Source organism: Delphinus delphis, chromosome 14 (assembly GCF_949987515.2).
Source record: "Delphinus delphis chromosome 14, mDelDel1.2, whole genome shotgun sequence".
Lineage (NCBI taxonomy): Eukaryota > Metazoa > Chordata > Mammalia > Artiodactyla > Delphinidae > Delphinus > Delphinus delphis.
The window spans coordinates 7,490,612-7,518,254 of record NC_082696.1 but is presented as its reverse complement, the minus strand read 5'-3'; the positions used below and the strand labels follow the sequence as shown (position 1 = coordinate 7,518,254).

The 27,643-nt window shown below is 41.5% G+C and overlaps 1 protein-coding gene across 1 annotated transcript in view; it reads right to left on the bottom strand.

Moving 5' to 3' along the window:
- Window positions 1–19,972, bottom strand: part of LOC132436800 (plasminogen) — a 45,258-nt gene extending 25,286 nt beyond the window's left edge. Inside the window, exons 1-9 of the mRNA XM_060029678.1 lie at window positions 19,843–19,972; window positions 15,227–15,362; window positions 13,857–13,963; window positions 9,934–10,048; window positions 8,028–8,167; window positions 6,640–6,760; window positions 4,746–4,864; window positions 3,164–3,326; window positions 2,335–2,480 (exon numbers count right to left, since the gene is read on the bottom strand). Coding sequence (XP_059885661.1) covers window positions 2,335–2,480; window positions 3,164–3,326; window positions 4,746–4,864; window positions 6,640–6,760; window positions 8,028–8,167; window positions 9,934–10,048; window positions 13,857–13,963; window positions 15,227–15,362; window positions 19,843–19,891 — 1,096 coding nt within the window. The 5' untranslated portion in view covers window positions 19,892–19,972. The remainder of the gene's footprint in view (window positions 1–2,334; window positions 2,481–3,163; window positions 3,327–4,745; window positions 4,865–6,639; window positions 6,761–8,027; window positions 8,168–9,933; window positions 10,049–13,856; window positions 13,964–15,226; window positions 15,363–19,842) is intronic.
- Between the last annotated feature and the right edge of the window lie 7,671 nt (window positions 19,973–27,643).

Genomic DNA, 27,643 nt, shown 5'->3' with positions numbered 1-27,643 from the left:
GCTTCAAGAGTTATTGTTCCTCTACATATATATCCAGCATTTGATTAAAAATTACAAGACACACCAAAAAAAAAGGAAAAATTAAGCCACTGTTGAGTGATGAACAATCAACAGTGCCAGACTCAGTGATGACTCAGAGCCAGACAGAGGTGTGGAGACTATCTGATTGAGATTATAAGGTAACTGTGATTAATATGTTGAAGGATCTTGTAGTACCATACTACAATATGCATGGATAGGTGAAGAATTTCAGCAGAGGTGGAAACTCTTTTTTTTTAAAAAAAAAAAGAAGAAGAAAATGCAAACACTAGAAATAAAAACCATGTTATCAGAGATGAAAAATTCCTTCAATGGACTGATCAAGAGATTAAACACAACTGAGGAAAGTATCAGTGAACTTGAAAATAGATTGATAAATATTAAACTGACATACAAAGAGAAAGAGAAAAAAACTGGGGGGGAAAAAAGTAGAACAAGCATATAAGAGGTATGAGGCAATATGAAATGGTCTAATATTTGGGTGATTGAAGTCCCAAACAGGAAAACAGAGAGAGAGAGAGCGAGCGAGCAGGGAAAAGAAATATTTGAGCAGTAATGGCTGAGAATTTTACAAAACTAATGAAAACCAACAATCAGCAAACACCAGAAGCTCAGAGAACTTCAAGCAGGATAAATACCATAAATAAATAAGTAAAAAAACAAACAGACTGACTTAGATACACCGTAATCAACTGCTGAAAACTGAAGATGAGAGAAAGTCTTAAAGGCAACCAGAGAAAAAAGAAATATTAGATACAGAGGAACACAGATAAGATTTCCATCAGAAACTACTCAGAACAGAAGATAATAGAGTAACATCTTTAAAGTGGTAAAAGGGGAAAACAATTGTCCACCCAGAATTCTATACCCAACAAAAATTATTTTTTTAAGTTGAAGGCAATATAAAGACTCTTTCTGACGTACAAATGCTGAAAGACTTCATCATCAACAGACTTGTATTACAAGAAATGGTAAAGGTTAAGTTTTTTACAGGAAGAACACGACATCAGATGGAAACAAAAAGAAACGAAGCACAGCAGAAATGGTAGAAATAAATAAATGAAAGTAAATATAAAAGATTTTTTAAATTTATAATTGCTTTAAAACATGACTGTTCAGGGCAAAAATAGTATCAATTTATTGTGAGATTTCTAACATAATAGAAGTAAACTCTTTGAGAACAATAGCACAATATTTCGGGAGGGAGGAAATAGTACAATGTTGTAAGGTTCTTACATTATACATCAAGTAAAATAATATTATTCGTAGGTGGAATATGAGGAGTTAATGATGTATATTGTAAACATTAAAAAATACTAAAATCAGTGGTAATGAGGCAATACAAAATACTCAATTAATGCAAAGGCAGAGAAAGATGAAAAAAGGAACAAAATTCACATAGGACAAGTAGAAATAACTAATTTGATGGTAGATTTAAATCCAACCAGGTTAACAATTACATTAAATGCAAACAGTCTAAACATCTCAATTAAAAGACTGAGGAAAAAAAAAGTTATATCGGGCTTCCCTGGTGGCGCAGTGGTTGAGAGTCCACCTGCCGATTCAGGGGACGCGGGTTCGTGCCCCGGTCCAGGAAGATCCCACATGCCACGGAGCAGCTGGGCCCATGAGCCATGGCTGCTGAGCCTGCGTGTCTGGAGCCTGTGCTCCGCAACGGGAGAGGCCACAACAGTGAGAGGCCCGCGTACCGCAAAAAAAAAAAAAAAAAGATATATCATCCAAATGCTAGTAAAAATAGAGCTCTTATGGCTGTATTCATTTCAGCAAAAGTAGATTTTAGAACAAGGACTATTTCTAGAGATAAGGAGAGATATTACATAATGATAAAGGGGTCATTTCTTCAAAAAGACAACAATCCTAAGTGTGTCTGTGCCTGACAAAGAGCTCCAGAATATATAAAGCAAACACAAAACTGAAACGAACAGCTGAAGCTGGAAACGTCACCATTCATTTCTCAGTAAGCAATAGAACAGGAGACAGAAAATTAGTAAGGATTCAGAAGAGCTACACAATACTAACCAACTTGACCTAATTGGCTTTTGTAGAACAATAGCAGAAGCCAGATTCTGCATGTGAAACAGTCACCAAGAGGACCTCATTCTGAACCACAAAACAAGCCTCAACACATTGAAAATAAATGAAATCATAAGGCGTGTTCTCTGACCACAACACAATGAAACCGTAAACAAAGCTACTGCGTATTGTGCTACTCCTGGAGTAGAAAAATACAGAGTGCATTGGAGCTCTCAGGAAGCTCTCATTGCCCTTGCTTACCTGGGGCATCCAAACGTTCCGTGGATAATGGAGAGGGCTCACAGGATGGTATCGTGCAGTATTCCCACCTCACTTCACTGTTGGTTGTATAGCACCATGGACCTGTTTCTCCATCAGGGTTACGACAATAGTTTTCTTCCAAATTTCTGAAAAAGAAGCGACTGTGAGTTTGGTTTTCCAAAAAGGCTAAAGATATAACAAAGTGCACACATGCTTGTTAATAGTGATGCTGGCTATGTATCCAGCTAATTCTCTAGAATTATACAAACTGGATAATGGGTGGGAACTTAAGCAGAGCAGGATTCCAGAGAATTATGGCACAGATGCTTCTCTTGGGTGAATGATTGAGATATATTCCTGGGCTATGTCTAATGGAGCAAAATCAGTCTTTTCCCATGGCTTTGGGCGCTGTGCTCTATGCTGGAAACACAATGGGTATTTTCTACACTGCTTTGCCTCCAAAAGCATATAGCATGGCCCTGGAATTTAAATGTTCTCAAGCCTTACTGTACATTTAGTACAAACGTCAAAATGTTGCTGAAACCCACTCCGAGGTTACTGATTTAGTAGATCTACGATAGGGTCCAAGAATTTGCGTTTCTAACAAATTTCCTGATAATGCTGCTGCCGCTGGCCTGGGAAACCACATTTTGAGAACCAGTGTTCTAGGAGAATCAGCGCTAAATTTCACTTCCCTTGCATGTGACTTGGACAGTTTTCATTCCCAAATGCTGTAAGCCTAGGTTTCTATTGTCACTGACTCCAAGGCAAAGCCAATGGGATTTCACTTTCCATCCAGCTGCCTGGGAAGAGACCGGAGCAGACTTACCTGCAGGGAAAGTTTTCTGGGGTCCTGTTGTGCTTGTGGGGTGTCTGCTCACCCCAGCGTTGACAGGTGTGCCCAGATACGGTGACAGCCACTGTCCCTCTATAGTTTTCGCCTCTTCCCTTCAGACACTGATATGTTGGCCCAGAAGATGGTGGCGGTGTTGCTTAAATGGGAAAAATACATGACAATGAATGTTTTTTAAGCAAAGGATTCACAGATGGATATTATGGGGGAATGGATGGATGCAGGGAGCGTCAGCCTGTCTTCTTTTCCACTCATCCTCCCAGATATTGGCATGTGAAAATTTTTTATCATTTTTCAGAAGAAGTTGATGTGGTAGAATCGATGTTTCCAAGACCATCTCATGAGGAACTCCTCCAGGGACAAGACCCTTGGAATAGATGCTGCTTTCTATATTCTGTTTTCTCTATATTCTCAGCTCATCACACAAGGTAAGGATCAACATGTGTCACATCCCACCCCAAATCTGCATGTGTACCAACAATCCAACTTCCTTTATGAAAAATAAAGTATTCATTAAGTAAACATAACTGGATGACCCCCAATATTCCGCAAAGCCAAACAACAGAGTCCGTGGGAAGAAAGAAAATAGTGTCTCCAAGGAAAAGGGTATGCAGTGAGAAGTCAAGAAATTCTTAAGACACACTGCCATATATAAAACAGGTAAATAAAAATTTACTGTATAGCACATGGAACTATATTCAATATCTTGTAATAAACTATAATGGAAAAGAATCGGGTGAAAAAGAATATATATATATATGTATATATGTATATATATATATATATATATATATATATATATATATATATATATCTATAACCAAATCACTTTGCTGTACACCCAAAACTAACACAATATTGTAAATCAACTATACTTCAATTAAAAAAGTCTCAAGAAAAAAAAGAAGATGACAGAAAGAGAAACTGCTGCTCGTCAGGAAGGAGGGTACCGAGGCACCTCAGCGTCCCGAAGGGTGACCTTCAGAGCGAAGAACAGGAAGCCGGCCCTCACGGCCTGCTAAGTCCTCCTTAACGGTCTCAGATGCCCTTGTTCAGCGCCTTGCTTCAAATTCTCATAGAAGGAAAATATTATAAAATTGTTTTCTCCAACCCATTCCTGCGAGGTCTACCATTTCATCTTCTCTCCCGACCTCTCTTCTCCTGTTGCTCCCTCCCAAGCTGAACATACTGAAAAACTGGACATCCAGAGACACCTCTGTGCTTACAATTAAAAAGAACTCTGGTTGATAATGAAATCCATGTACCAGAAGGCATGGGTCTGATTTGCCTTTAGCGCTAGAGAACCATAAGGGTCAGAGATGGCTCCCAAAAGCCTACATTCATCTGTACTCAAAAAAGGCAGAAGTCTATGTTACGGGACCAAAAAAACCCCATAGTAACTAGATACTCTGATCAATTACCTATAGTAACCAATAAATTGTTCTAAAAGAGTAATCACATCCCACGGAATTTATAGGGCAATTTTCAGGCATGGCACTCTTGTTACCAAGAGAGGGACAGGTGAAGATCCCTGAGGACTGGGTTTGAGCATACTTACTACATCTCGGGATGTCACAGAATTCCCAGCGTTTGCTGGGATCGGTGGTGAAACACCATGGGCGGGGCTCCCCATCAGGGTTACGACAGTAATTCATCTTCAGATTCTTGTTTGGAAATCTGAACGTGCAAGAAAGATTTTAACAGCACTGAACATTTACATCCACGGATGAGAATCATTTCAAATGAGCAAATATTGAGCACCTGCTGTGTGCTAGGCACAGCGAGGCAGCCAAGGAGGTGACTGGGTGAAGGTTATCCTCAATGTGACGACAATCTCATAAGAAAGATTAGCCGAGTATTCTAAGGATTGTTTTTCTAACAGTTTACATGTGCAAAAGTCATAGAATGGGATCAACTTTATCATTTTGGCCATCTGTAAAACCGACGTAAGCCAACTCCAATTATTCAGCTGCAAATAATAGCAATTTTTAAAACACAAAGTACTTACTGGCTAGAGATAGTCATCTAGTAAACAGTACAGCTGAGAAGTTGGTGCCTTCATAGTTTAAGGGAATTGTCCTCCTGATCTACCCGGTTCTGGTCCTGCTAGCCTTTAAGCTTATAGAAACTGAGGTGGATAAGCTATGCTCCCGTGTGCAGGCCAGAGAGTCCCCTCAACCACAGGGACCCAGTGACTGAGGCTGCGAGTTGCACGCCACGCCTCGTGCCCCTCTGGGCTCATTTCACGTCCCTTCCTGAGACCGCAAATGCTTAGTCAGGATGGACAGAGCAACCAGCAGCGGCTTAAGCAATCCTCTTGCAGGATTGCTTTCCTGAAAGTAAATTTACCCAATTCTGAGCCTTGAGGCTTAACTGTATTTCTTCTTTGGAATACAATAGGGAAAGGAAAATGCAAACAGCTGTGTTTTAAGATAGCTATTTGGAATAGAAGGTACAGAAATTCAGTGGAGCTGTTTTCTACACTGAAATATGTGACTTAGTCTCTTTGCCTATATGTTTTTATAAGCCCCGTTATAATCCTATAGTAGTCCTAGAAAGAAGAGAAAGACCGAAGCAGCTACAGAGAGGGAGGTGTTTTAAGTACAATTAATGCGTACAATTAAGTACAGTTAATTAGAAGATGTAGAACATTGTACTGTAGAACTAATCATTATTTTCTAGATCAGAGACTCTTATTTCTATTATAGATTCATGATCCCCTTTGAGAAGCGAGTGAAAGTTAGGAATCCTCAACCCCAGAAAAATGTACTGATATAAATACACATAAAATGTTGAGGGGTCCACAAAGCCCTAAAGCCCATCCACAGATCATAGGCTAGGAAGCCTTGACTCTCATCACTATGAAGGAAAAGGAAAGGAAGAAAGAGAAGAGGGAAATATTTGGAAAATACACAAGTGAGATGTATCTGTTTTTCTTAAATTTTTTTTTTTTTTGCGGTACGCGGACCTCTCACTGTTGTGGCCTCTCCCGTTGCGGAACACAGGCTCCGGACGCGCAGGCTCAGCGGCCATGGCTCACGGGCCCAGCCGCTCCGCGGCATGTGGGATGTTCCCGGACCGGGGCACGTACCCACGTCCCCTGCATTGGCAGGCGGACTCTCAACCACTGCGCTACCAGGGAAGCCCCTCTTAAATTTTAATGCGCCTACGAAGTAGCCGGGAATCTGGTTATAAGGCAAATTCAGATTCAGTGGGTCTGAGATTCTGCATTTCTAACAAACTCTCAGATGATATCACTCTACCATGGACCACATTTTGAGTAGTAAGAATGTATCCTTCATTTGCAGTCATGTGGGAAGATTCAAACTTTGAAATTCAAAAACATCAGGTATGTTCACTTTTTGAGGAATGCTAAAATACCTAAATAACATTAAATTACCCATAACGCTGCAGAGTCATAAACATCTAATTCCACCCCCGGTGAGACTTACTTGGCAGGAATGTATCCATGAGCATGGGGGCTCTGAGAGTCCCACGCCTGGCAATCAAGTCCAGACACGGTCTTGGAAATTTTGCCCTCGTAATGTTCTCCACTGCAATGCATACATTCATCTGGGCAGAACGGACAAGAAGGAAAGGAAGAAAGAAACTGAAATGGACGAAGCAAAACGGAGTAAAAACTAGAATTCCACTAGACATGTCTAATACCTTTGCCGCTTGTTCGAGGTACTTTTCCCACAATCACTTGGCAACAAAACTGGCAATAAAGGCTTAACTTTCTAATACAATCTATAACGTCATTCTCTTTTTCAAATGGGAAAATTAGTATATTTTGGTTAATACCTTCTCAACTATTACAGTCTTGACCAAATCCAGAAACTCCATGATGCCATGTCTTCAAAGTGGGATGTGTGGTCCTTGGTGGGTGGGAAGGGGGTGGGGGAGAGGTTGAACATAATCTCAGGAGTCTGTAAGTTCTCTACTAGAATCTTTTGATATTTGGGGTCCCCATTCAAATAGCGGTCTTTAAAAATTTCTATGAAATTATTCTGGTCATGTGGATAACTGCCAAATAAGCCAGCACCCTCTCAGGATTTTAGTGCTAGGGTTCCTGCTCGTGTTCATGACCTCACGTGGGAACAATGTGGTAATAAGGAAAACAGAAGCAGACTTGATGCAAAAATGATGCTCTCATGTCAGTGAAGGGCCAAATGACCGCATAACAGAGTGTACAGGTAAAGGATCCCCATGGTTGGAATAGGAAAAGTGATGGGGAAGTGAGGCTTCACGTGGTACATACACTATCCATGTGGTTACACATATCTCACCCTTGTTCATGCCCCCATTGCACCAATAAATAGAGCAGGAAATGTGAAACGAACATTTTTCAATAGGATGTTTTAAATCTTCAGCATTGACTTTTGAGGTGCACTATTAAATTGATTGGTCCATTAAAACGATAGAATCCTGACTTAAAAACGGGTTCATTGCTTGGTTTCAATGAAACAACAAAGTCTACCGTGTTAAATTAATATTGTGTATTTGAATTGTATTGATTTTGTGATTTTATTTTAATGATTTAATTGCAAATATGTTTTTGGCTTTATACTGTGTCAGAGCTTTAAGCATAAGAAGTTTGCATCTAGAGTTTATATCTAGTTTTATATTAGTCCCTGTTGAAGTACATTTTAATAAAAATAATTTAGATCAATCACGGAAAATGTGCAAAATTGGGCCTTTCCAAGAGGTCATGTGTTACTTGATTCTGTCAAACACAGCACTGATTGATTATTAATATCCCTGTAGAACATTGATTTACAGCAAATTACTCCACAGACGAAGGGCAGATAGGAAAGCATTTTCTAGAGCCATCCCTGACCTTCACATTGAGGAATGTCGCAGTAGTCATATCTCGTGCCTGGATCTGTGGTGTAACACCAAGGTCCCTTCTTATCATTGTCTGGGTTCCTGCAGTAGTTCTCATCCAATCCCGCTAAAGGATACTTTTCAGGTGAAAAGCTGTGGAGGATGAAAAAGAACCACTTTGACTATATTTTTAAGATCAGCATGTCATCAGCAAGGCAGGATAAGACACCCTCTCTTTCCCGTCTGTGATTCGAGGTGGCGTCATCCAAATGCATTTCGGCTATGTGCTAGAGCGTTCGTGTCACCCAATTCTCAGTATCTCTGCTGATAGCCTGCTTCAGTAGAGTAGCTAATATTACTATTATTACTATGTGGACAGCCAAGTCCTGGAAGTAGAGCCAAAGTGTCTTTATGCACAGTAGAAATACAAAGCCCTCAGAAGCCTGCCAAATTCACGATGCATTCCTAACACCTGCTTTTGTCAGTTGCCCTTCTCTCTGTAAAAGTAATAGAAGTTAACACCCTTTTATCTGTGTGAACTCTGCACGAGGTATTACACTAAAATTTCTCTATGCATTCTCTAATGTAGTCTTAATAAAAATCCCTCTCAGGAAGGTGTTATTATCCCCATTTTACAGATGAGAAAACTGAGGCACAGCCATGTGAAACAAATCAAATCTTGCCTAAGCTTGAGCAGTTCATAAGTAGTATCTCAAGGGTTTAAAGTCAGATCTGTCTGATGCCAAATTCTACATCCTCTCTGAGATGCATCCAGAATTAATGGGAGACTGGGAGGATGGAGTGAAGCTCATTTTCAGAGATGAGTTGCTATATAGCGATAAGAAATTAGATTAAAAACCTAAGAAATTAGATTAAAAACCTAAGACTTGGGACTCCCCTGGTGATCCAGTGGTAAAGAATCTGCCTTGCAATGCAGTGGATGCAGGTTCGATCCCTGGTTAGGGAACTAAGATCCCACATGCTGTGGGGCAAATAAGCCTGTGCGCCACAACTACAGAGCCCTGGAGCCTGCCCGCCACAACTAGAGAAGAGAAAAAACCCACATGCCACAACCAGAGAGAAGCCCGTGCACCTCAACGAAAGATCCCGCATGCCTCAACAAGGATCCCGCGTGCCTTGACTAAGACCCGATGCAGCCAAAAATAAATTAAAAACAAAAACAAAAACTAAGACTTGAAATCTGAAATGGTAGCTCTTGTTTCTGGTTCTTCTATGTACCTGTGTTTGGTAGATTTGGTCCTCCCAGGATCTCAGTTTCCTCATCTGCTGGGGTAAAGACGGCCTATATTATCTCTAAGGCCCTTGACATTCCATGATTTGGCCATTTGGTTTAATCATTTTAACCTCAATAAGCCTTAATGTGCTGGAAATATGAGACCTGCCCATCTCATAGGGATGCATAAAGGCAATTTGTTTGGGTAGGTGAGGGGGAAGGGTCATAGACACTAAATTCCCACTTGATAAGCATTGTTAATGAGAACTTAATCCACCTAATACCATATTGGGCAAAGCCCCAAAAGGATGACACTAAAATAAATAATAGGCAAGTTGCAAGATAATCTGTTTTTCACAATGTTGAGGTGAACACATGGTATATTTGATTTAGACTAATTCACTTCTAAGCATAGTCATCTTTGGTCTTTTCTCAGATTCAGCCTAGAATTCATGGTTTTATAGTTCTTTTGTATTGTTCTCAGTCTTCCAGAAAAGCATATATGTAAGAATGAATGGAAAGCAGCCATTGTCTGCTTTTATTCCATAAATAATCGAACGGTTCTGCCCCAGCATCAAGAAGTTTCTCCCCATACCTGCTAGTCACATGATCTGGTTTGAGTCAGAAATAATGGAATCACTCTGAGTATAAGAGGTGAACATGGAGACGAAAGAGAAAGTCTTACTTGGGTACGTGCGGAGAATTGTCACTCCATTTTTGACAGGCGACACCACTCTTTGTTTTGGCCATGGTCCCCCTGTAATTCTTCCCAGTTCCAGTCTTGCACTCTGAAAGGTACACTGTAAGGAAGTCCAAACAGTGGTCAAACCCTTTCACAACAAGAAGAATCATGAAGAAGCCCTGCACTACTTGAACACATTGAGAGAAAGGACGCCATTGCCCGCTATCTAAAAAGACAGTCTTTTACATCTAAGAGTTACAGTTAACTAAGCCACGTGGGGCATTGCTTCCTTTACTCAAAACTACCGCCCCTCCCTGTGCCGGGCAGATGCTGGGTGCTGGGGATGCTGGAAACACCAAGAGTAGGAACCGCACAGGCCCTGCCCTCGTGGAGCTTACATTCCAGTGGAGTCATGGGGGCCGGTTACAGAAAGTAATCAAGAACACAGATTGTGAAATAGACAACCTTGTGGTGACACATGTAACAGAGAAAATAAATAGCATCATGAGAAAGTGGATGGGAAAGGGGATGGGGGCTTCTTCACAAGGTGGGCAGCAGGTTTTCAGAGGTTGAAAGAGATCCAAGCCACTTCTACTTTTGGAAGGTCCCAGTAGTATTTTAAATATGAAAAAAGTGTCAAACAGGTGATATGACTGTGGTCTACTTTCAATGTTTACAGAAGATGCTCGCAACCAGCCTCCACTTAACCAACGCACCGGTTGCCCAGTGGGCCCCATCCTGCCTTTAAACACGATGCCAGGTGCCCACCTATGGCCCACTTGTGGCAGGGTGGGCATCTGCGGCTGGCAGGCCACTTTCGGGTGTGCCCACCCACTGTGTTCCTACCAGTTTGGTTATATGCTTACCAAGAATCAGTTGCTTTTATTTCCAAAACTTTTTATACAGCTCTATTTGATTACAGATGATCTAAACTGAGAAATGAATGGGGGGAAAAATGGAGCTTTTTAAAAAAATTAAGTTGAATGGTTTCAAGGATTTGAAAGAGTTGAATAGTATTTTTTTTTGAATTTTATTTTATTTATCTTTTTATACAGCAGGTTCTTATTAGTTATCTATTTTATACATGTGAGTGTACATATGTCAATCCCAAACAATAGCTATTGTTGATTGAGTACGTGCCAAGTGCAGGGCTCAGTGCCAGCTTCCTTACATTTATTCATCATAATCCCTGCAACAAATCTGTAAGGCTGGAATAAGGTCAACACGCATCTCTGCACAATGCTTTGTTGCCTCTTGTTCCATTACAAACTCTCAGCAGGAAAGAGTAGTGCGGATGGAACAGGCTAAAAAAAGAGAAATGGAACCCGTGGTGTAGTAGGGAAGAACAAATCTGATTCCATATTGGATCTGTGTCTTTCACTTTTGTATTCTGTTGCTTTTGCTACAAGTTAAGAATGTTGCCTATAACCTGAAATACATAGGATAGCCCATTCTCAAGGCTCTGACCTCTAAAGGTAGAACACTTTCCCATTCATATAGAGACCAAAGGTTGCAGAACAGAGAATAACACTTATCTCGTTGGAGGTTTATAGGAACATTGTGACAGGACTTATGTGGCCAGCTGCAAGAGCAAAGGATTCCTACACCAAGAAGTCTGCAGCAACCAACCTCAGCCCAACCTCCCCTTTTAGTATAAAAGAAGCCTGAATTCTAATCAGGGAAGATGGTTCTTTGGGACACTAGTCCACCATCTTCTTGGTTGGCTGCCTTTCTGAATAAAGTCTCTATTCCTTGTCCCAGCAAATCATCTCTTGATTTATTGGCCTGTCCTGCAGGTAGCAGGACTCGAGTTGAATAGTTTTAAAAATTGTCATCATATCCACTGAGAGCAATCCATTCATATAGTTGATACGAGTTTGAAGAGGACACTACTTATCGTAGACAAGTCACTAGAGTGTGGTTTATGCAAGAAATGTACCAGATAACTCCTGTTGGTGGCCCCAGGTTCAAAGAAAAAAAGCCTCTGCTTTACATCAAAAGGTGCCAATGTAAGCTTCTGTTTTCGGTGAAAATATAAAATATTTAAGGTATATTTGTGTCATCTTTTACGATTCCCCACTTTAGCCAAGTTTTTAAATTAATCAATCAATTATCTGGGGAAAAGACTTCTAACACACCTACAGCAGCTACTGCTTTAAACCCAACGCTCTATATAAAGATGACAGATATATCTTCATTGAGATATATTATTATAGTAGATATATTACACTTATCAAAAAGGTAAACTCAAGGTACTTTGGAGGCCAAGGGTCAGGGGAGACTTTTCAAAGGAGGTGATGCTTGAGCTGAAATCTGGGAGATGAGAAGGAGCTGGAAGAACAGAGGAGGGTCCAGGGCGAAGAGGTGTGTGCTTGCCCTGCTGGAGCGGGGGCAGATGTAAGCCCCGCACATGAGGTAGGCTTAAATAATACAGGGCCCTGCAGCAACTGGTGGGTATTTCGACTGTCTTCTAGGGCACTAAAGGTTTGAAGCAGGGAAGTTACAGACCAGCCGCTGTGGTGGTACAGCCAGTGATGATGGCGGCTTAGACCCAAGGGGCAGCAGTGGCCATGGTGGCAAAAGTAGAGATGTAACTAATTTGACACTGACCATTCCCAGAAAAACCCTGGCAGGTAATTTAACAGTGGGTCAATATTCCACAGTAAAGAAACAAGCACCAAAAAATGACTGACTTTTGACCTCTCTTTTATTTGTATGTACCCGCCAGAGTTTATATAACCTTTTGCTCCTTTCCATCACCTTGAAAACAGGCAACTCTTCAACTATCCAAACTAAGCCTAGAGGTCACCCCCATGATCCTCTGGTTAACAATTTACAAAGGGCATGTTTAAATGTTAGCATTTTGCAGAGAGTATCCCACCAGCCTTTTTAAAAATCTGACGAACAGTGGGATTGTAAGAACTAGTAACGTCAACGGATAAACTTCAGATTGAATCTGCACTTTAGACTCAAGGATTAGAGCTAAACAGTGGGCTGGAAGTGTGTATAGCAGACGCACAGGTAATTAAACCTAAGAAGATGAACCAATGTGTAGATAGAATCCTAACCTAAAAAAACACTTCTCAAAATCTTATTTAGAGTTTTGTGGGGAAACTAGAATGTTGTAAGCCATTGTCAAGAATCAGTGAGATAGGATGTTTCTGGTTGAGTTCAACACCTCTGATACAGAATATTTGGAGAGCAAAATTGTTATCAGAATAGTCTTACTACCTCGCCAGCAACAGAGAATAGGAAATAGTTTTGAAAGCATCGTTATTCACTTAAATCTTCGTACAGACTTAATGAACTTTTACACATCTCAGAAGACATGCAACTTCCGTAGGAATCTAGGCCACCCGTGATCCTAGACAACGAAAGATCTAGAGTTTTCAAGGAAACTATGGAAAAGGAACTGCAACTTCTGCACATTTTCAAAGTCTAAGGGAAATACAGACCATGCCTGAAAAAAAGTGGAACATGTAAGAGTGAAAATAAGGATATTTTCTCTATTTAAATGTTACTGCAGATTGAAAACACCTCAGTTTTGCTATTTCTCCAGGTTTCAGACCAAGGACTGTGGTCCCTGCAGAACAAAACACCAAGATCATAAGAAACTTGTAGACTCTCCCTCTTCTCCTTAAAAATAAAATAAAATCTTCAGTATCTTATTTTCAGGGTCATAGAGGTGGAAGTGATTTTGTAAATCCAATCCCTTCGTTTTTAAACCAAGAGAAATGAAACTTAAAAGGTAAAGTCATATATACAGGTTGACGTAGTGGGTTAGTGGCCAAATCTTCTGACTCCAAATTCAATTTCACTACGCCATAGCGCCTCCATTCGCTGGTCTGATAAATTACAGACATTAAACGGGCTGGGGGAGGGAAGGGGGAGGGGAATGGGGAGAAGGAAGAAAACGTTGTACGTACTTCTCTTCTCAAATAAAACGACATCCCTCATCCTAAGGACTGGGGAAAACTTGCTGTTTTCAGCCATTATCACACATTGTTGTTCTTTACTGTGATACTGGAATGCCCTGCAGAAGAGAACCAGAAAACACAACTCTTTTCCTTTATTTAAGGAAAGCAAAGTTTTATTCATAAGGAAGAGACTAAAGATAACTCTCTTGGTGAATCAAGGAGCTCAGAATTTGTTACTTCCAATTCAACCTGGCACTGTATCGATGAAGTATCGTCAAAGGATGCAGCAACATGGTAGCTACTCTTGTTTTCTTCTACCTTTACCTTCTCCCCCTGCAAATTTTCGCGCTTTTTCCCCCCTCTGTTTCAACTGCTTTATTCTTTCTTCACTAGTTTTCTTAATGAAGTACCAGAATATTTGCTTTGTGCTGGAAAGAAGCAACTGAGTGCTTTAAACCCACTCCTGAGAGGGCCCACATGGACTCCTGTAACTTCCCCTTGACCCTGTCTCTGCATTCTACTCCCTTCCCCTCACACCTCCCTGCACTGTACCTCAGTCCTGCATGGATGCTGAGTCTGGCATCAAAGCCGTCCATGGCTTCCTTTCCTGCCCCATCTCCTGTGTGAACCTTTGCTTCAGCTGACTTGGTCCTTTCATCGTCCCTCTCACAGGTGCCCAGCCGCGCTGCCCTCTGCCTAGAATCCCTCCCGCATGGTCACTATTTACCAAGATCTCACCCTTCAAAGCCCAGCTCAGTTCCCACCTCCTCCCCAGGCCTTCCCTGGTCATCTCAACTCTTAGGATTGCTGTTTCCTCTGAATCTTCATAGAGCACGTATTGATTACGTCACTTATCAATGTCTCGCATTGGCTGTTTTTTTTTTAAATTTTTATATTTTATCCAGTTTCTGTGACTACACCATAAATTCAAAAGAGCAAGCACTGGCTTTTGTATCTACACAAAAATCTATCATATATACTGAGATATATATATATATATCTCCCCATGTACCGATCACTGTATCAATGCTTTGCGGCTCCTTAGGGTCTAGGACACTTCTAGTCACATGATCCTCAATAAATATTTATCGACGATAATGTTAGAAACTAGAGCTCAGAACAATAGCTGCAGATGTCATGTGTAAAAATAAATAACTTCCTTTGGGGGCATTTTTCTAAAGGGGTCACTAATTAACAAGAAACCGTATGGTTTCAGATACAGAGAGCAAATACAGATTCCAAACTCCAATCCCATGAAATTCCTCTTTCCTCTTAAATCCTATTTTCGCTGATAAATCCCTGAGCAAATTTCTCGTGATCAACATAATAGCGTCTCAAGCAGCAGGATTTCTGCGTAGGCGCAGTGACCAAGAAAATACCTGCAAATGAAATCTCTTTCCTCCTCACAGTTTGTTGCACATTCGTCTATGCTTCCTGTCACCAGCTGCTTCCGCGTCAGACTAAACAGGGAAGCTCCCTGGGTATTTACATAGTCATCCAGGGGGTCTCCGAGACCTACAATTGGAAGATAAAAGTGGCACAACTGGTAAATGCATCAACACCATTGTTTAATTCTCATGAATTTGTAAACTATTCGCTTTCCATCAACGAAGTAAAACTGGCTGCTCCATTGGAAGCAGAATGGGCGGCTGTGAATAAAAATGTTTAATTAGGAAAACAGTTCCATGAATAGATGGCACTATGTTAAAAGATCAACTGGATTGTTAGGTTAATAGATTGGAACTATTTATCAACTTCCGTGTTACTACGTTAATGGGTATGAAACGTTAAATAAGAAAAAATTTGATCTGTTTGCTAGTAATTGCATATCATGATGGAACAGTAAGAGACAACCAAGGGCAACTTTTGATGTTGATTTGTCCATCCTTGGATATAAGTAGAAACTGGAGGCCACTATTCGATTTCCTACAGTGCAAACTTTAGTTGTGGCACTGTCGCTTAAACTGATGGGATAAGCACACTCTGAATGGCTCCGCCACAAGATACAAAAACTTTGGTGAGTTGATGATGTCGAGAATAAATAAGAGCTGGACTAAATCTTGACCACCATACATGGTCATTTTTATACTGGACTTACTAGAGTGACACCTCACTATTTATTAAAGAGAAATCATTTTTGCCAAGATGATGACAGCTTTCTGGCATTTCTGAGGAAACAACAGCAGAGCCTGGGACAAACAATGGCCTTGATTTTCCTCGGACATAAAATCTGAGGCAAAGAGTCTGTTTGAAGGTCGCTCTGCCCCCTTGCTACTGCAGAGGGTGGCCAGGGGTGCCTCAGCCATGTTCCCACCGCAAGGCTACAAAGAGTACTCCTGAGACACGTGGCGCCTGAGACAGCTGTGGCAGCTCTACTCCAAGCCTGGAGACTCAGCCTCTACCCTTTTGGGATGGAACACCAGCCGTTTCCATAGGGTGAGGGGCTAAAAGAGGTTAATTTCATGGAGACAGCCAAGTTTCCTAAAGTTTGCCTAAATGGGATTAGGCAACCTGGCAACTTTGACCACTTTGAGGGGAGGGGTGGAGATCAAAGCCAGGGTGAGCGTGTTGAAGAGCGATCAAGAGAGGCGGTGGGAACAGCAGGGAAGACAAGTCTTTGCAGAAATCTGGCTGTGAAAGGAGCATTTCCTAGAGGCCATATGAAATCTCAGAAGTTTTTAAAAAATTTTTATTGAAATATAGTTGATGTACAATGTTGTGTTACTTTCAGGTGTAGAGCAAAGTGATTCAATTATACATATATATTCTTTTTTAGATTCTCTTCCATTATAGGTTATTACAAGATATTGAGTAGAGTTCCCTGTGCTATACAGTAGGTCCTTGTTGGTTATCTATTTTATATATAGTAGTGTGTATTTGTTACTCCCAACCTCCTAATTTATCCCTCCCCCCTCTTTCCCCTTTGGTAACCAGAAGTTTGTTTTCTGTGTCTTTAAGTCTATTTCTGTTTTGTAAATAAGTTCATTTGTATCATTTTTTTAGATTCCACATATAAGGTATATCATAGGATATTTGTCTCTGATTTACTTAGTGTGATCAGCTCTAGGTCCTCTCAGGAATTTTTGAAGATGAGACATTCTAGAGCATGTTTGGGTACTGATGAAAATTATCTAGTAGGAAGGGTCATAAAGGGTCACATCCTCATTCTCAGAAGGGCCATCCCTTAACACCTGAAAACACACACGCCACAAGGGTGCGATGCACGTTCCTAGATTAAGACAAAGCTGTTTGCAGAGCCCACCCTCTCCCTGCCTCTGCTCTTCCTTCCTCGACCTGAGATTCTCCAAACTGGAAGGATGGATGGTTCCATCCTTGAATAGGAAGTTGACTGATGTTGTTTAATACACCAAAAAAGCACTTGATACATGTGTCAAGAGATTATAGAGAAATAGATATTTTAGACCCATACCCATGTCGTCATCCTGTATTTTTTTCCCAATTGGTGCTCTCATTTCCAGGAAGAGTTGTGCTTTGGTAAATTCTATAGATCAGGATGTGACTTTAAAAACAAACACAAGAACTCTATAAAGTATATCCTATAAAGACTGAAATTAGATCTTTTGAAGAGTTCTTAGAAAGTAGAGCAGGCCGGGGTGTAAATGATATCAAAACAAGAAAAATTCCATTTTTATCACCCTTTAATTATGTTATGTTAGTATGTTTCATAGCATATAGCTGCTGAGACCCACCTTAGGAGCTGATACACCAAAGAAATATCCCAAAAGAGAATAAATTTTATTCTTTTTACTTTGAAAAGTTTTCCCCCAATAATTTCTTTCTTTAATTCCAGGGAACATGTGACAATGTGGTGTAATACACTTTATTTATTGACCAAGAAATATTAGACAAATTGTTTTAGTAACAAAAGTATTTTTATATTCTATGCTGAATGTAGATGTATATTGGTACCAAAACAAGTATATTTTATTAATAATGTGGGTTTGTATTTTTTTAAAATCATGGTAGTGTGTATAGGTACAGCCGTGCTTGTGTGTTTGAAAGAAAAGGCTTTGTGGTTTGTGAAATGCAAACTGCGTTTCCGCCTGTCACTGAGAACAGCTGTAAAAGGAGATTTTTGTTCCTCTCCCTGGTCATTTCAGTGCACTGGAAAGATGAACACTTCCACGGAAAGACAGAGTAAAGGCCTTCCTTTCAAAAAGAGCTTATGCAAGTCTTTTTTCCCCTAGGTTGGTGAAGACGTATGTTAATCCTGCCGCAGAGAAGTCTGTTCTAACATTTGGGTGTGTCCCACTGTATCCAGAGTTCCAGGTCCCGCTTCCCATAGACTAAAATAGAGTGTGCACAAAAAAATAAAAAATAAAATAATAATAAAATAGAGTGTGCACCCCTGCGCCACTCCCCACAAACATTTCCCATGAAGACCTCTTTATGCAACTTTCTGCTGTTTCTTCTTTGATATTTCTTTAGATGGCGCCACTAAATTCAAATGCATTCGACTCTGATTTAAAGTACAGCTCGTAAAATTTTATCTGGCTGCTTATAAATTGAATATCAAGTATCTATACATTGTTTATATGAAGAACAACTAACATAATGTATGATTCCACTTATAAGAAATGTCCACTGGACATATATACACTACCAAGCGTAAGACAGATAGCTAGTGGGAGGCAGCCGCATAGCACAGGGAGATGAGCTCGGTGCTTTGTGACCACCTGGAGGGGTGAGATAGGGAGGGTGGGAGGGAGGGAGATGCAGGAGGGAGGAGATATGGGAACATATGTATATGTATAACAGATTCACTTTGTTATAAAGCAGAAACGAACACACCACTGTAAAGCAATTATACTCCAATAAAGATGTTAAAAAAAAAAAAAAAGAAAACGAAATGTCCAAAACAGGCAAATCAGAGGCAGAAAGTAGATTAGTGATCGCCAGGGGCTGGGCGGGGATGGAGGTTAGGGAGGGGGGAGAAGAGGGGTTGGAGGTGACAGCTAAGCGGTGTGGAGTTTATTTGCGGGGGTAATAAAAATGTTCTAAAAGGTACTGTGATAGGTGCATAACTCTGAATACTGAAAACCTTTGGATTGCATGCTTTAAATGGATGAATTGTATAGTATGTGAATTATATCTCAATAAAGCTGTCAAAAAAAAAAGAACTACAAAGACATGCTTAGAATATTTTAACAAAAGTTTAAGCAAAGTTGAAAAAGTGGGAAGAAGCATCAGATTCCTTCTCAGAAAGGCCTGGCTAAAGTCCTGGTTTCTGGGAGTTTGGTCAATAGGCAAATAACGTGATTTTCCTAAGGACAGATTTCCTCATCTATGAAATGGGTATAAATCTACTACAATACCTATGGTATCCGCTAAATAAGCTGGACTTAGTAAAGGACACACACATATGCATGTATGAATAAAAATGTGCCCGGCCTACCTCAGGTACTCAGTGGAGATTTGTTGAATTATTGTACGGACACCATCCTGCAGATCGATGCCTGTGATTTCTCCAGGCATAAGAAGCAAACTTATATGTATGGATAAGCCTTCCTTAAGTCATAACAAACAGAGAACAGGTCAACACAACCACAGACTGGTCAAAGAATATGGTCAGAGATATTTCATTGTTTACATTTGAAAGTCAGAAAAATACGACACCTTAACAAAAATGGTCTACGTTAACCAAACTAAGAACCAGGCAAAGAGACTAACAACTTTTGGGGTTGTTAGCTATCTGGGCTATTTTTTTTTCTAACTAAAATAACCATCACGTGGGCTCCATCTTTTAGACTGAGAACGTCATGCATTATTTTCTCTGCCCACTTGTCTCCAGTATTCCCATGAGGGAAACAAAACATTTCTTGAAGATTTCCTCATTCTTAGATCATGACCTGGGAATCTCACGAGTCAAAAGCTAAATTCAACAAGTTGCACATGAAACCATCATGGATCTATTTTTAATACATTGCTAGGAAAAAATATATTGATTAAAGTGGAAAAAATCTCCATGTCTTACCTGATTTCAGAAATAAAAGAAGTAGAAGGACCACCTCCATATGTACCATTTTGGAACTGACCAGCAGTGTCCGGAAAACAGTGTGTCCCAATCCCAAGATGTTATTGACTTACATGAGAGGAAACGCACCACAAACAAGATAATCACACGAGTTAATTATTCTCTCGGAGGCCCATTGCCACTGTGCTCTGAAGTTTTCAAACATTACCTTGACAGGAGGATCTTACAAAATGTTTGAGAGCGGAGTCTGCAATAGATGCTGGGAAGCGGTGGAGGCTGCCCGCCCCCTCGGCTGCCCCACACTGCCTCCTGCTTCCCTCCTTGCCCCCAGCCCATCATCGTTCCCACTTACTCTTCTTTCCTTCCCTCTTATTTCACTCTCTTTCTTTTGGATGAAAAAAAAATTACAACAATAGCTAACATTTGCTGAGGACTTTCCTATGCCAGACCTTCTGCATAGTTTCATCCAACCTTCCAAACAGGCAATATTATTATCATCCCCACTTCAGATGAGGTGACTCAGGCTGAGAAGGTTTAACTTTCCCAAGGTCACTTAGCTCACAAGGGATGAAGCCAATGGACAAAATCTATTTGGCCTCAGATTACAGACTTAAGCTAGAGCATCACTATTAACATCTCCACATTGTACCAGTGTAGAAATCACTACGTAAGTTACAATATTTCATTATTATCAAACTTTATGTCCAATGGACTCATATGGCTTCCATGATTATAGATGATGTTATAAAATGTCGATCTTTTCCCCCAATGAATTCACAGTGCATTATAGTCTCATCCTCATGAAATAAAGCAAGAGTGGGAAAATTAAGTTTAAAGAATGTCTTGATTTTCAGTGTTGATTCTGTACTTTGCCCTGGCTTAAGGCTAGAATGACCAGGTAGTACATGCTTTAAAACTCTTACATGAGTGTTCAATAATATTCAGGAATTGGCTCTATTTTAATTGTGAAAGAAGAACTCAAAACACTCCTCTCTCCATGCTATGAAATTCCTTTCTATAAATTAACCAGCAAAACGTAGAGGTGGGCACCAATCGTCTTGGATGGACCCTCCTGCAGAATTGCCTGGGGTCGAAGTACTGTGTGCAGAATTCACAAGAACAGAATGTGCTGGAGAACAAGATGGTAGCACCATCATGAGGGGCTGGGAGGACCTGGCACATTTCCTGTTTTTCCACCATGTCCCAGCTTTCTCTCCTCCCTCTCACCTAGTGGCCCAGTTTATTCAATGGGACACAAGGTGGAAGCAAGTTGAGAAATCAGTCTTGGGAAGACTTTTTGTCTTAACGTATCTGAAATGTCTCTTAGGGGAATTATGTTGGTGTGTTTCAGAAAATACTTTGGGGGAGAAAACAGGTAATACATGATGTTGCCACTACACGTTTACTTCCACTTAAAGTACTGTAGTACCGCCTCATGGATAAGGCACCTCAGGAACAATGCTATCAGAAATGCTACGTCTACATAAACGTCCTTTTCCTGTTTTGTTTTGTTTTTTTGATATGGATGGTAGTGGTATGCACTTTGCCCCCTTTCCTCTTGGAAGCTTCTAGAATATATTTGGTTCTACAAATGTTATTTTGTTTATTTTTGGCCGCATTGGGTCTTTGTCGCTGCGTGCAGGCTTTCTCTAGCTGCAGCCAGGCGGGGCTACTCTTCCTTGTGGTGCGTGGGCTTCTCATTGCAGTGGCTTCTCTTGTTGCGGAGTACAGGCTCTAGGAACGCGGGCTTCAGTAGTTGCAGCATGCGGGCTCAGGAGTTGTGGCTCGCGGCTCTAGAGCGCAGGTTCACTAGTTGTGGCGCACGGGCTTAGCTGTTTCACGGCATGTGGGATCTTCCCAGACCAGGGGAAGATCGAATCCGTGTCCCCTGCATTGGCAGGCGGATTCTTAACCACTGCGCCACCAGGGAAGCCCCTACAAATGTTATTTTGTGAATGAGGTTGCCCTCCAATGGCCTTCTGACTGTGTATTCTTCACCACCTTCTCAATACATCAGCATCACGAGAACACAGGTAAACACAAAGCAGCGTTTGGCTATTGTGCCCCCTATTCTGCCGTGCGTAAAGAGAAGAGGAAAGAGGAATGTGTTGCTTAGGTGTAGACAGTGTGGGTGGATACAGACTCCCATTACGGCCCTGCCCTACAGGGTTCAGCTTCATAGGTGCAGGGTAGGCACAAAGTGACGGACTATTCTAGGTCGTACGTAGGAATATCCCACACTGGCACTCTCGGGGGGGGGGGGCGGTTTGGGCAGTGGTTTTGCCCAAGGCTGTAAAGACAATTAATTCAATATAAGTCATTTTCTATTTGAAAGAATGGCAGAAACTGAGGAAACAGATAAAGATCATCTCGGTATAGTGTTAGCAGGTTGAATAAATTCTGAGATGTGTATTCTCCTTGAGTTCAATTCATTAAATATTTATTGACCAAATAGTAGGTGTTAGATTCTTCTAGGATTAGAGAAAAGGTACAACTCACAATCTCTACCTTCCCCCAGCCTCCTCCTAAAGGAACTGCAGGAAACTTTTGCACCTGAGATGCGTGGAGTCTGCTGCTGCACTTGTAGTGGGCGTTTGTGGGGGCGGGGGGGGGGGGGATAAGGACACCAAATAAGCAAGAGGCTCTTCCCAGCATGGGGCCTGCAACCAAGATCCACTCAGGACTCAGGTTCCCACAGGAAGGGAAGAATTAGCTACTTCCTCCTCTCCTGGCATTGAAGTGGTGAATTCCTCGCAAGCACCTTGAACACAAGGTAAGGCCAAGCTCACCAGGGGAGTGGGGTAGAAGCCCCTTTGGTCTCACTTGCACCCACCCTGCAGGTGAGGTGGAAACTGTGGCCATGTGACATCTTCCCAGGTGAGATTGCGTGGACCTCGCGTTGCTGGCCTGATGTCGGCACCTGTCACCTTTCCCCCACTGACTTTCCACCTTCCTGCAGCCCTAGCTCGTCTCAGCCCAGGCTCTGCCATCTGGGAACTGTCATTCTAAGGCAGCTCGTTTCTTTTTAAAAACTTAAAAAAAATTTACTTTATTGAAATATAGTTAATTTACAATGTTGTTAATTTCTACTCTACAGCAAGTCATTTCTTTATCATGAACGTCTCTGAATCTTCCCCGCAAAGACCATGTCATTTCAAAAAAAAACAGCACAAAATTAATTCATCTATTAAGGGCTCAAAGTAAGCCTTCATCATTGCAAAGGTTCATAGCAAGTTTATCTTTGCCCTCAATGCCAATTTGCAGATTGCTTTCACTGTGTGAGTTTATTAGGGCGTATCATCTAGGAACCGTGTTCTCATTCATCTGAAGGTGGTGTACCTTTCTTCTTTCCGCTCAGAAACTTGCCCAGGGAGAGTCCAAAGTTACAGAATTTCTAGATCGGGGAGCCTAAGCCAACCTCTGGCTGATTTCTGGGAGCTCACGAGTAGTGTGAGTGGGACGGGAGAGGCCCTCTCCCCCGCCTCCACGCCCCCCTCCCCAGCCCGGGCAGTTCTTCAGGCCTGATTGACGCCACCGGCTTACCAGCCGCTCCTACACGTCGACCTGAAATCCAGAGGCTGGAGGAGCCCAGGCCTGCCCGTGCCTCCCGGGTGCTCGGGGAGACCCACCACCTCTGCACGCAGGTAAGACACCGGCCAACAGAGGCCGCCGCATCACACCTGGACCCCAAGAAACGACCCCTTCCTCGTCGCCTGTTTATCCGCTGCCAGACCCGCCTCCGGCGGCGGAGGCGGCCGAAGGTCCCCGAGGGAAGCATGGGGTTGGCGGGGTGAGGGACGGGCAGAGTTTCAAGGAAGGTGCGCACTAGCCTGGGCACCATTCTTCAGTAGACGCCTCTTCCGTGCCTTCAGCGCGTCTAGCGCTGCGCTGAGCGCCGAGCGGACGAGAGGAGACTCCCCGCCCTCCGCGAGTTTCCCACGTGACCGGGTGGGGGCGGTGCGCGTCCGCCAGTCGGCCTGTGAGGCAGCGCGGCCAGGCCGTCCCGGAGCGGAGGGACACGCCCTCGGCTGGAGGAGTGAGGCCACGCTTCCCGGGGAAGTGAGGCCACGCTTCCCGGGGAAGTGACATCGACCCTAGGTGACAGGCAGGAGGGGTGAGAAGCAGGAGAAGTGTGTTCTGAGCAGAAAGAATGAATGTGCGAAATCGCAGAGGCGAGGGTTCCATCCAGGCAACTGAAAGTCGTTCAGGCTGAAATCGGAAATGATGGAGAAGAGACCGAATCCCATCGACACTGCGGCGAGAACGGCAGGGACCCTTGAAGGGTTTTAAAATGGAAGAGTGGCCTCATCCTTCTGCCTGAAGTGTGGTGAGGGGATCATAAGAAGCCTGGAGGAAGGAGGTGAGAGATGAGAGATGTCTGAAAGGAGGCAATGGGCACAGAAAACAGGGCTGGATTAGGGAGATGGTTAGAAAGGAGAGTTGACAGGATTTTGTGACTGAATCTGGTGAGTGAAATCAAGGCTGGGGCCGGCATTTATGTCTTGGGTATATGATAGAGAGCGGTATCTTCATTGAGGAGGAAAGAGTAAGATGAGTTTGCTTGGAGACATGTTATGTTTGGGAACTTGTGAAAGTCCCCAGGTGCCCAGAAGGCAATTGGATATTCGGGTCTAGAGCAGGCGTTGGCAAACTGTAGCCCATCAGGCAGCCTCCTGGTTTTGTAAATAAAGTTATATTGGCACACAGCCTGGCCTGTTCATTTACTGCTGGCTACGGCTGCATGTGCATGAAAATGAGCAGTTGAGTAGATGTGACTGAGGTTGTATGTTGGCCAGCAAGCCCATAAAATATTTACTACCTGGCTTTTTGCAGGAAATGCTTGCCGATTCCTGGTCTAGGGCCCAGGGAAGAGGTTTGGGCTGGAGATGTAGAATCAGGTACATAACGCTGAAACAAGGGACGTGGATGAGGTCACCCTGAGAGGAGAAAAGAAGACCTGAGATGGAACAAGGGAAGTCTTTTTTTCTTCTTCTTTTCTCTCAGTGTTGTGTTAGTTTCTGGTGTACAGCAAAGTGATTCAATTATATATAATATATATATATATTCTTCATATTCTTTTCCATTATAATTTATTACAAGACTTTTTTTTAAGGTTTTTTAAAATTTATTTTATTTTTTTGGCCTTGCCGCACAGCATGTGAGATCTTAGCTCCCCGACCAGGGATTGAACTCACGGCCCCCTGCATTGGGAGCTCAGTCTTAACCACTGGACCGCCAGGGAAGTCCCACAAAATACTGAATATAGTTCCCTGTGCTATACAGTATGACCTTGTTGTTTATCTGTTTTATATATAGTAGTGTTTATCTGTTAGTCCCAAACTCCTAATTTATTCCTCTCCCCCTTTCCCCTTTGGTAACCATAAGTTTGTTTTCTGTGTGTGAGTCTGTTTCTATTTTGTAAATAAGTTCATTTGTATCATATTTTAGATTCCACATACAAGTGGTATCATATGATATTTGTCTTTCTTATTCTGACTTACTTCACTTAGTATGATAAATCTCTAGGCCCATCCATGTTGCTGCAGATGGCATTATTTCATCCTTTTTTATGCCTCAGTAATATTCCTATATATATATAAAATATTTTATATATATATATATATACACACACACACACACACATCTTCTTTATCCATTCCTTAGTCAATGGACGTTTAGGTTGCTTCCACATCTTGGCTATTGTAAATACTGCTGCAGTGAACACTGGGATGCATGTATCTTTTCGAAGTACAGTTTTCTCTGGATATATGCCCAAGACTGGGATTGGTGGATCTATCTTTAGTTTTTTAAGGAAACTCCATACTGTTCTCCATAGTGGCTTTACCAATTTACATTCTCACCAACAGTGTACGAGGGTTCCCTTTTCTCCACACCCTCTCCAGGATTTATTGTTTGTAGACTTTTTGATGATGGCCATTCTGACCGGTGTGAGGTGACACCTCATTGTAGTTTTTTTTTAACATCTTCATTGGAGTATAATTGCTTTACAAGGGTGTGTTAGTTTCTGCTTTATAACAAAGTGAATCAGCTATACATATACATATATCCCCATATCTCCTCCCTCTTGCGTCTCCCTCCCACCCCTCTGGGTCATCACAAAGCACCGAGCTGATCTCCCTGTGCTATGCGGCTGCTTCCCACTAGCTATCTGTTTTACATTTGGTAGTGTATATATGTCCATGCCACTCTCTCACTTCCTCCCAGCTTACCCTTCCCCTTCCCCATGTCCTCAAGTCCATTCTCCACATCTGTGTCTTTATTCCTGTCCTGCCCCTAGGTTCTTCCATTTTTCTTATTTTTAGATTCCATATATATGTATTAGCATAGGGTATTTGTTTTTCTCTTTCTGACTTACTTCACTCTGTATGACAGACTCTAGGTCCATCCACCTCACTACAAGTAACTCAATGTGCTTTTCTAAGAATTTGTCCATTTCTTCCAGGTTGTCCGTTTTATTGGCATATAGTTGCTTGTAGTAATCTCTCATGATCCTGTGTATTTCTGCAGTGTCAGTTGTTACTTCTCCTTTTTCATTTCTAATTCTATTGATTTGAGTCTTCTCCCTTTTTTTCTTGATATGTCTGGCTAATGGTTTATCAATTTTGTTTATCTTCTCAAAGAACCAGCTTTCAGTTTTATTGATCTTTGCTATCCTTTCCTTCATTTCTTTTTCATTTATTTCTGATCTGATCTTTATGATTTCTTTCTTTCTGCTAACTTTGGGGGTTTTTGTTCTTCTTTCTCTAATTGCTTTAGGTGTAAGGTTAGGTTGTTTATTTGAGATGTTTCTTGTTTCTTGAGGTAGGATTGTATTGCTATAAACTTCCCTGTTAGAACTGCTTTTGCTGCATCCCAGCAAAAGCAGTTTTGGGTCATTGTGTTTTCATTGTCATTTGTTTCTAGGTATTTTTTGATTTCCTCTTTATTTCTTCAGTGATCTCTTGGTTATTAAGTAGTGTATTGTTTAGCCTCCATGTGTTTGTATTTTTTACAGATTTTTTCCTGTAATTGATATCTAGTCTCATAGCATTGTGGTCGGAAAAGATACTTGACACGATTTCAATTTTCTTAAATTCACCAAGGCTTGATCTGTGACCCAAGATATGATCTCTCCTGGAGAATGTTCCATGAACACTTGAGAAGAAAGTGTATTCTGTTGTTTTTTCATGGAATGTCCTATAAACATCAGTTAAGTCCATCTTGTTTAATGTATCATTTAAAGCTTGTGTTTCCTTATTTATTTTCATTTTGGATGATCTGTCCGTTGGTGAAAGTGGGATGTTAAAGCTCCCTACTATTATTCTGTTACTGTCGATTCCCTTTTATGGATGTTAGCATTCGCCTTATGTATTGAGGTGCTCCTGTGTTGGGTGTATAAATATTTACAATTGTTATATCTTCTCCTTGGATTGATCCCTTGATCATTATGTAGCGTCCTTCTTTGTCTCTTGTAACAGTCTTTATTTTAAAGTCTATTTTGTCTGGTATGAGAATTGCTACTCCAGCTTTCTTTTGATTTCCATTTGCATGGAATATCTTTTTCCATCCCCTCACTTTCTGTCTGTATGTGTCCCTAGGTCTACAGTGGGCCTCTTGTAGACAGCATATATATGGGTCGTGTTTTTGTATCCATTCAGCCAGTTTGCGTCTTTAGGTTGGAGCATTTAATCCATTTACACTTAAGATAGTTATCTATATGTATGTTCCTATTACCATTTTCTTAATTGTTTTGGGTTTGTTATTGTAGGTCTTTTCCTTCTCTTGTGTTTCCTGCCTAGAG